At 34.6% G+C, this 10457-nt stretch overlaps 1 protein-coding gene across 1 annotated transcript; it reads right to left on the minus strand.

The window, feature by feature from the left end:
* Positions 1–1341: 1341 nt before the first annotated feature.
* LOC111375362 (probable helicase CHR10) lies at positions 1342–10457 on the minus strand. Its single transcript, XM_022998162.1, has 16 exons — positions 10117–10457; positions 9797–9804; positions 8946–9024; positions 8381–8541; positions 8111–8242; positions 7478–7655; positions 7072–7210; positions 6792–6909; positions 6575–6664; positions 6539–6542; positions 6099–6292; positions 5358–6028; positions 4829–4974; positions 3926–4081; positions 2508–2622; positions 1342–1989 (listed from the first exon to the last, which is right to left on the minus strand). Exons 1-16 carry the CDS (start codon positions 10295–10297, stop codon positions 1965–1967), a joined length of 2397 nt encoding a protein of 798 aa, XP_022853930.1. The 5' UTR covers positions 10298–10457; the 3' UTR covers positions 1342–1964.

The raw sequence follows: 10457 nt of genomic DNA on the forward strand, positions 1-10457 counted from the left end.
ATATTTTCACTAACTAAAGTGTAAGTTATAAGAGTTCATTGCAATTTCCCCCCTGAAGTGCAAAGAAATGGTGAGAATAAATATTCAATTTTGCTAAAAGAATTATGAAGTTATTAAAAAAACTTCTTCCTTTATTCAGACTTGGGACCAGCGACATGATACGTAGGCGGAGTTGAAATACGCACATTCTAATATTCCATGTACATTTTTTTGTAACAAAATAAAATAAGTAGAATTTAATAACGAATAAAAGAAATGAGTTACTCTTACGTTCTAACTTCTTAATCTACAATTACAAAACTGAAAAGATATCGGATGGTTGTCCTCATATTCTTGAAGCCACTAGCACAGGCAAAGATGTGCTTCTATTCGGATTATAATATTGTCCAAGTGATGCATCTCAACCAACATATGGCTCCCATCATAGACCTTAAGTTTGTGAGTGCTAATAAAGCATATGATGATGTGAACGAGTAGTCCATACTAGATAATATTTGGCGTTGAAACCGTTGTGCATTCTATCATTGAAGTAAATTAAAAATGTCGACCCTACTGAAGTCTTGTTTCATATAGATAGATACTCCTAGTATATGAGTTTCATGCATTTCGAATTCAAAAAAAGTTAAAATTTATATAGTTTGAACTGGAGTATGAACTACTAAATCCCAAAATTATTTCTCGTAACGTAGATATATTTATTTCAAATGTAAAATTTATAATATCTTGAACTAAAAACAATGTTCATCCTATATAATTTGAGACGGGAATCAAAAACTACATCTTAAAAAAGTATCAATACGTGTATAGAAATATTCTTGAAATTGTTCTCAATTGTGAAACATAATTTGTACATCAGTCGAAACAACTTCATTTTAAATTGATAGCTAAAAATAGTTATTTCATTCCTATGAGAAATCAAAATTATTATAATTTTGTTCAAAATCTATGTTAAAATAATGAAATTGAATTTCACGAATATTGTTTCAAGAAAATGAGAAAAATTATAGAAAAAACGGTTTGAAGGGCACTGTTTTCAATTTTGCACACATTGCTAAACTTGCTCTTTATACTGACCTTGCTCTCTATAAAGAAACCATTTATTATAAACACATTGCTAACCTTTATAAGAGCAAGGTCGGCATGTTATAGAAAAAAAATATTGTTTCATGAATACGAGGAAAATTATAAAGAAATTATTCTATTGACGATAATATGCGACCTTGCTCTAAATTATTAACTCAAAGGTCAACGTATTTCATTACTTAAATGGACAATAGCGGACAAAGTAACCCAAATCGAAGGGATTTAATTGCACCAAGTTGAGTTACCTAGATATGCAGGTAATTTGAAGTTGAATGATTTGATTGCACCAAATTCAAAATGAGTGACCAGTATGCTCTTCCACTCAAAGTTTGGTGACACAGTACATTTAACCCAACTCCTGATTTTAATTGGGCGCTTTAACCATTCAGCCATGGATGCTTAACAAGGATCCTTGTACATGGTGGAAGGGTTAAGGATTTACCCGGTGTTTGGGACATAATCAAGTTTCATGAACTGCATGTTGGCTTGGCTCTAATTCTGTAACTAAAATCAAGTAATATACAAAGTACCGTCCAACTAGTACACCAAAAAAAAAAAAAAAAATGTCTTCAGAGTTTTACATGCTAACGAGATTGAACATACGATCAAGCTTTGAACAAACCTTGGAAACAGTCCCATCCCAGAGCTAGGAACAGAATCCATTTTAGCATCCTTAAGTGATAGGAATCAGGATATACATTACATTACAAAAACGAAATGCAGAAATTGCATCCTAAACACCATTCTCCCTTCCAAAAAAACTAGAAATAAGGCTACCTAAGCTAAAACTGAAATGGTAAAGCGACACCTCATCCGATGTGCAGTTGACAGGACATGTCAACTCGTCATATATTCAACAGACGCTTATAATCCTTGTCTGCTCATGTGGCACGTCGGAAATAATACCTGCATATCATAAAACTGATAATTTGTATCTCTCACATGCATATCTATATCTACATTTGCAACTGCTTCAGTATTAAAAGCACGTATTCATCGTTATCAAGACATTAACTGGACACTACGAGAAAGTATTGAAGAAGAAAAACAGTTTGCTATCCAATAAAGTCTGTTAAAAATGCATTAAATGAAATTTGGAAACTCTAAAACACAGTTCTTATAAGCGAAGAACAGATTTTAGGAGAAGAAATTGTCTTGTATTTTTATTGAACAATGGAAGACTATATATACAACTGAGGAAATATTTTTCAAGGTAATTTATGTTGATTACAATCCTGGGAAACTAAAAAATAATCAAATTAAGGGAATCTTCCCTTTCTACTATAATATGCCAAGATTGTCCAGACTTGAAATTCGATCCATTAATTACTGCGTAACACTAAATTCCACACAAGCTGCGGTCATCCCAAACTAACAGAGAGAGAGAGAGAGAGAGAGAGAGAGAGAGAGAGAGAGAGACTTACACGTAAATATTTATCCCATATAAAGAAGCATGTTTCCGTAGAAGACGTTCGACGGTATACCATTCTGAACGATCTGAGCCATCCTGATAACCAATCCGTGGCATGTGGATTGAAGCTTCCAAAAGATAAAAGGTAAAGAAAAATGTGAGAGAGAGAGAGAGAGAGCTTATGGAATCTACTTTAAAAAACATACTAATTGAAAAAGTCAACAATTTAATTTGCAGAGAAATACAATAAATTGATAACCTTTGCATGCAATAATTACCGGAATAAATTTCTTTTTAAACTAGATGAGACATATGGTCACAACGTAACACATCAAGAGTTACAAAAAATTTTGAAAATCCATTCATGGGGACAATGCGCACATAGAAAAACACGCAAGAGGATACACAGAGAGAGGAGCTGAAAAAACACGAAACTTAGGGTGCGTTTGGTTTGCATTTCCATTTTTTGTTTTCAATTTTGAATTCATTTTTAGTTTTCTATTTTGAAGGACTATTTTCGAATTACAGAAAATATGTTTGGTTTGTCATTTTGAAAAACAACTTCTCAAAACAGAAAACTAGAAAATGTGTTTCATTTAATATTTTTAGAAATTGTTTTATGACATATATTCGATTAATTTGATTATTTATTAAAACATAATAATTTTATGTTAATATATTACTAGATAATATATATTTTAAACCAGTGAATTTACTATTTTTTCTTGCTACAAAAATAAAATCATAAATCATAAATTTATAAACCAAAAATAGGAATCGTGGTAAAGAATATAGTTAGTCTGTCCTTCATCCTTCTGGATGTATTTTGAAGTCACTTGGATAGTAAAAAAGGAAATAATAGTTTTTTCAAATTTTGATCAACGAAAAAAAAAAACAATAATGGAAATTGAAAAATGGTCTGTGGGTTTTAAAATTATTATGCTTCACTAAATTGTATCATATTACAACATTCTATTTTAAAAGTAATGCTGAGTATCCCTTGGGTTAAAAAAATAAAAAATAAAAAATAAAATAAAAATAAAAATAATGGCGTGTTTTGAGTGTTTTTTGCATTTTTTGTTTTTTAATTGAAAACACTCAAAACGGAAAAAAATTGTTTTGAGTTTCCAGTTATAAATTTTTCCTTGTTTTCGGACACGACGGACCAAACACGTTTTGGGCATTTTCGAAAATTAAAAATAGAAAACGGCTTGAAAACGGAAAACCAAACGCAACCTTAGTTGATATTCACAAAACATTGAGAGAGAAAAATTGAAAACCCGAGGTAGTGATTTTATTCAGAAGCAAGAACAAGAAACATAAAATATGTAATATTAATTACTAAATTGGATAAGTATATCAAGTCTGCAAATGAGAGATTTAATTGTAAACAGCTAGTTAGATAAGTAAATGAAGTCTCCTCTAACATACCAGAATTTTGAGCAGCTGAAAATGAAGCTTTTGCAATGCAAACTTCTAAATCGGAAATAGAGATTTTACTTCGTGGGATTTTGCGCCTGGCATTGTATGACTGTACAACAGACAAAGCCACCCATTGACGAGCATTGCTCTCACTACTGCTATCATCTGCAGAGCAATAATCGATTCAAGGTAAGAAAGTAAAGAAAGAAGATTTGAAGCTTACAATGGAAAAAAAATACCTTGAGTTGCAACAAGGACAAGGACCAGCCACCCCTCCCCCACATATGCCCAAAATAAGTAAATTTGCACTCTTATAACAGATTAAGGAAAGAGCGACAATTATTTTCAACTAATATTGACTTAAATAAGAAGCGAAGGTTCACCCAGCTGAAGGAAGGAGCTTTTATTATTAAAAGTCCAAGATAAAGGGTGACTTGATGCCACAAATCTAAACATATAAAAACTGATTCATGAAGGACTAATTCACAAAATAAAAATTACCTTCTCATTGGGAGTGTGAGAATCCATACGAGGTGTGTAATTAGCATTGCCTTACATTATATGACAAACTAGTAATTCTAATACTAAATAATACTCTCATACAACACATGCTAAAATTGTATAAAGATTAATGCTATGTAGCACCAATCTTGGTGGAAGCGGACCCCATCACTTCATTGTCCAATAAATAAGAAAGCATCCTACTTCATTGGACAAGGAAGTGGTGAGTCCACTAATACTTAGCTCGTGGTGAGCACCAGTGGTGCAACATAGCAATATTCTTGTATAAATTGACAGTTGGAGTTGTGAAGATAATCAAAAGCTTATAGAGATTGTGAGCCATTAATTTGGTGCAATGCAAAAGCAGTATGAAGCAACATTAGATCGAGATTAGAATGGTCTGAAACTGACCTGTAATATCTATTAGATGCACATCACCTAGATGAAGATCCCCAAATTCAGAAGCTCGCTGGTATGCATTTGGAACATTGGCCGAGAGTTTTGCTAGTGCATCAAACATACCCCCATGACCCCAAATTCCAGAATCATCAACACAGCTGCTCAAAGAATATCAGCAACTCAAAAATATGTCCATGCATATCAACTAGGACTGATGAATGGGATATAAAACAAAGTTTTAATCGATAAAATATGTGAAGTTCAATTATAACATTAAGTAATGGTTTTGTGGTGTAACCCCCTCTTGTTGGTTAACAAAATTTCAAACATATCCCTCCCATGAAAAGCTGTCACCCGAAAAGTTACCAACAAAACATAATTTTAGACATATTTGACTCCCAACAAACTGCAGGTGAAAATTATTAGAATAATTATGAAACAATATTTCAACAGCATAACGAAAGTGCAGGATGCAATAATTAGAGCAGTCCTTGGTGCAATAAGCATTAACAGGTGGGAATTTTTTTGCAGAGAATATGACCTAAATATAATTGTAGGCTCTGAAGGACAAACTCTTGATGGTTGTGTGCAGTCTCCATAAACAAAATTAACAGAACTAGAATCTGAGAAATCCTGATCTGTGGGAACCGAAGGTTGCACAGGACTACATATAGACAATGAATGATAACCAAGAGCTTCCCATTTGGATAGTTTTTTCTCCTCCGCCTTCTTCTTAGCAGCTTCAGCTTTGAGATGCTTATCATCAGGAATGCCTCTCCTATTTCCCAAATCTAACATAGTACTCTCATTTGATAGTGATGCTTGCTTGAACTTCTCGACCCATGACAAATATGCAGCCTCGTCAAGACCAGGATCAAAATCGACAGACTCTGAATCCTCTTTCATGACTAGATCACCACCACCCAGCACATCCACGTGATTGATCTCAAACTTTTTATCATATATATCAGCTTGTGGCTCATGGCGGATTGCAGTTATCTTTTCAGCCAGAGCAATCAATCCACTTTTATTTACTTGACCCAATTCTTTGGTGCTCATCTCAGTAGGGTCAAACATATGTAACCCGAATATAGCAGATCGCAAATCACCAGCTTCAGTTCCAGCAATGTCCTTTCCCTCATTATCTAAATTATCCTCTCCCACAACGTTATAACTAAGCTGCAATTTCCTTTCTGCTCTACGCATAATAACCTACATTCAATTCAACATTAGCTGTCAGTAAAATATAACCATCATGACAAAGTCATCCATTCCATCTTACCTCTTCTATTGTCCGCCCTGTAACTAAATTTATAGATAAAACATGATTTGTTTGACCAATTCGGTGTGTGCGTTGCAGAGCCTGCTTGTCTACCTGCGGATTCCAATCTTGCTCATAAAATATAACCTGCAAAGTACAAAAATGTTTTTCATAATTTGTTGGGAATGCACAGATCATATTGGCAATGGATAATACTCACTCAGCAACTTCATAAGCATCCAAAAGAAGGAAAATGCAAACCTCAAGAAAGGTTTAGTTAGAATCAACTCTATGAAAGGAATAAAAAATGTTATAGAATGACCTCTTTATGCTGTTATTTTTTTTTTTCCCCTATTTTTTTTTTTTTTCAGGCATAGCAGCAGAGCCAGTTCTTTTATTGCAATGGCAAGTTAATTACATGTTGAGCTCACATCTCAGTATCAAACTGTATCATAAGAAACAATTCTGTTGAAATCTGAATAAACAAGTTAGAATACCTGAACCAGGTGCTCACCCTCCTGATATGGTTCAGGCTCAATGCCAGGGAAAAGATATGGGTGACTACATGTTTTCCGCAGCTGAATTACCTGAAAAGGAAGTGGAAAATTTTGCATGAGATGAGATGCAATACTAATGCATTGTAGCGTGAATATGAGAGCACAAAGCACCAAAAATAGAAAACAGATACGCCTGGATAGGAAGACTTATACTTACAACATTGTGCAATGACTGGGCATTTGAAGCTCCAGAAGCAAGTGCGAGCAGCTTTGGAAGTTCCTTCCTAAGGATTGATACATAAACCTTCTTCTGCAGGGGCACTAAAGGGGCCATCCTGTCTCCCAAACAAAAATCAAAACTTTCTAAGTAACACTTGAGAGTATTGTTTTTATATGAAAAGTACACTAGCTTCAACAAGTTCAACTATTGAATGTTTGATGAACTTCAGGAAACTCCATCGGGCAGTAAAAATAAATCACATAATTAAGAAACTAACATAGTTATCTCAGTAAGAGGTGGCAGCGAAAGAGTTCCAGACTCAACTAGCTTATACTTGGTTCTTCGAAGCATGAATGCTCCCAGTACGTACTTCAAAATCTTGAATTGCTCCTTCGTCTTTGCTGCATCGTGTCCTGCTCGAATAAGTTACAAAAAGGATCAAAAAGAGTCTCATTACTTTCCACTCGCCCCATTTAGATGGAAATACTTCCATCGTAGAATCGAAAGCATTCATTATAGATGGTTGAGTTTGTAAAGAGGTCCATAGTATTTAAAAATTTCTGTATGAATAAACAATAATTCTTTTGAAATTACACTAAAAGGTTCGACATTCAAGCGGATAACCTTGTGCATTTTAAGGAGAAAGCACGTGAATTTGAATATATGTCGGTACAAAAGGTTACTTGAAGGCTCTCCAGCTTCCTTGAAGGCAGAAAGAAATTGCTCCAGTTTTCCGAAGATTGAAGGCAAACAGAAATGCATCAATGCCCAAAGTTCAGTAAGATTGTTCTGAATGGGTGTACCAGTCAGCAGTAATTTTCTTGGCATGACAAACGGTTCTCTTAAAACAGTATATAAAACCTGTTAAAATTTTACCATTAAGATGTAATGATGGTGAAAAATTAAGCTAAAGAGAACGCATTTGAGAATAGCCAGATGACACTATATATATATATATATATATATTATTAAAAATGAAGGACAACTAGAATATCAAGCCGTAAAACAATAAATTAAGCCTCCGTTTGGGAAGAATTTATAAAGAAATAGAATAAGTAGTGAATAGGTGGACACTACTTGTGCGAGCATTGGAAAGTATAGTCAAAAATGAAGTTTGAGCATTTATAAATGATTTATAAATTTGGCAAACGGAGTCTCAATTTGAAGTTCAATATTTTTAAAACAAGCACTAGGAACAACTGGCAGCTTAAAAGACCAACATATAGCAATGTAAGCAAACAACAACGTACAGTCTGCACAGTGTAGACATTCCATTGCATTTTAAAACAACTTATTAAAAATATCTCTACACTCACACTGGAAGGATTTTTGAGTCTTTGTGCTTCATCAATTACTACATAATGCCATGGGAATTGGGACAGGAAATCCTGATCGAGCAATGCTATGTCATAGGTAGTCAACAGCACATCGAATGGCAATTTCAGTGTCTACATAAAAAAGAAGCAATCACAATGCTGACATTTGGAAGAGTAATACAGAATTATATCCCCAAGCATTAGCTACAGACAGCCTAAATTATATGTTTATTTGATTGACATAGAATACATTAAGGATCTGAAACTTACATCCGATGGTAATGACTGCTCTTTTACATTCTCGTACATGTCCCTGCGCAAATTACGTCGATGTTCTTTATCTCCAACATAACGAAGTAGTCTCAATTTTGGAGCAAAATTTGCTACCTCAGACACCCAGCCACCAATCACACTTAAAGGACATAATACCACTGCATATGGTACCCACTATATAAGAATGCAATAATCACCTAAAAGATTTTTATGGAAACTCCACTTTCACATTCCATATATCTGGAAATTTCAATTTTTGTACTGCTACTTTACGTATGGTAACAAATAAAATTTCCACTAAAAAACTCTGTCCAAAACAGAAAAAATGGAAAACTGAAAAATGCACCATGTATAAGAGGTGTTATTACCATTTACATGCTACATACTTGAAATCAGTAAATTACATAGACATAACAGAATATGTTATTTGTTACCCCATAAAAATAGCAGTATGTAATTTTGTAACTTTCTGATATGTGGCCACACCCTTTATATGGGTGTGTTTTGAAAATTCCCAACTTTTAGTAAGTGCGTATAATCAAGATAAAATGCTTTCACTCACAAAATGGTCCAGGAGTCCTTTGACATACTTTTAGATAACTTAGAAGAGAGATGGCTTGCAAAGTCTTCCCCAGTCCCATCTGTAGGCAAACCAGTCACAGAAATGAAAAATCATGGCATTTGACAGATTAAAGCAATAACTTTTGTGCTTTTAAGACTTGCTGTTATACTGGCTTTTCTACAAGGACAGAATATTAGCTACCGGATGTACAAGGGTGACAGTCTCACTGATTGCCCATAAAACTCATAATCACTACATCATAGCAGACTCTCCATCCCAAAGATCAAGTATTACATGTTCTAAAGAGCTCCTTCCCAAAAGTACTCCGAGCGTACTTGAAAATGTCGAGAAGTGCTAAATACTCTTGTGAAGCCTACTGACAAACTATAATATTTAAATTTTCATACACCAGCTGTAGTTTACCTCAACTAACAGGACATGATTCCAGTTTCTAAATATATGTATACTGTGTGGATACATATTATATGGCAGGTATGAAGGGAAGTCTGACATTTTAACCTAGATTTAACAATACAGGATTAAATAGTAACCCAATTAGATCCCATATATTTTCAACGAGATTTTGAGAAAAGACTGATTGATCATTTCCTCCTCACTTCTTATAATAACCCTTAAATTAGCACTTCAATTCTTAATAGCCATGCAGCTCCACCGCAAAGTTCATGCAAATGATGGAGATAATTGAGCTTTTCCATTAGAATGAGCAGGAGTCAAATTCAAGTCTTTTCAGCCAGTACCATGGCTGATAATTATCAAACAAAAGCACTAGTAATTCAGCAAAACATGACTTGGCCCGTTGATCTAGGTTCTAAAAAGCCCCAGAATCCTACCTCATCTCCTGCACCAAAAAATCAAAAGAATACATCAAAATAAGTTAAAAAGGCAAATATATCAAAATATATCACCACTCCATCGGGTTGAATACATGGTGGTAGTTAAATTTGAGCGGAATTTCATGTTAGCGTTTATTTTAACAAGAATACTAAGCTTTAAATTTTCGGTTAATCAAACTAGCAGACATTGACGGACTGACTAAAATGTGAACAGTGACTCAATTAAAACAAAATTTAAGTCTAATGACCGCTAGAAAAACTAATTGCTTTACAATTTTGCGAGAGTATGGAGTTTGAATGAAATGAGAGATTAATACCGAGAACGACGTTGACCCCGAGGTGGAACCGTCGGATGAGCCACGAGATGCCTTCTAATTGGTGAGGCTTAAGAGTGGCGTTGATCTGGAGGTCGTCGGGGTTTATATTTGCCCCTGCGGCCCGTAATTCTCCGGCGTAGACGTATTTCGCCGCCGCGATTAGTCTCTGCGAGTAGTTCATGTTTCGGAGTTTTGGGATTGGCGGTGGAGGAGAAAGGGGTTTGAGCTTTAAATTTCGTAAAATGACGACTATGACCTTAGTAAAATAGGCAACCACGGATGCTCCAAGGGTATTTAGATAACAGCAGTGAAGGGTAAAACCGTACACTAAATTGCAGGTG

The sequence above is a fragment of the Olea europaea genome, unplaced genomic scaffold (assembly GCF_002742605.1).
Source record: "Olea europaea var. sylvestris unplaced genomic scaffold, O_europaea_v1 scaffold1361, whole genome shotgun sequence".
In the NCBI taxonomy this organism is placed as follows: domain Eukaryota; kingdom Viridiplantae; phylum Streptophyta; class Magnoliopsida; order Lamiales; family Oleaceae; genus Olea; species Olea europaea.

Excerpts from the sequence above, each read along its gene's own strand:
- LOC111375362 (XM_022998162.1), bottom strand. The coding sequence starts at position 10,297 with ATGAACTACTCGCAGAGACTAATCGCGGCGGCGAAATACGTCTACGCC. Across the intron at positions 8,243-8,380 it reads AGCAGTCATTACCATCGGAT|ACACTGAAATTGCCATTCGA; the intron begins GTAAGTTTCAGA and ends TTTTTTATGTAG. Across the intron at positions 1,990-2,507 it reads TATGGGATAAATATTTACGT|GTATTATTTCCGACGTGCCA; the intron begins GTAAGTCTCTCT and ends TATGATATGCAG.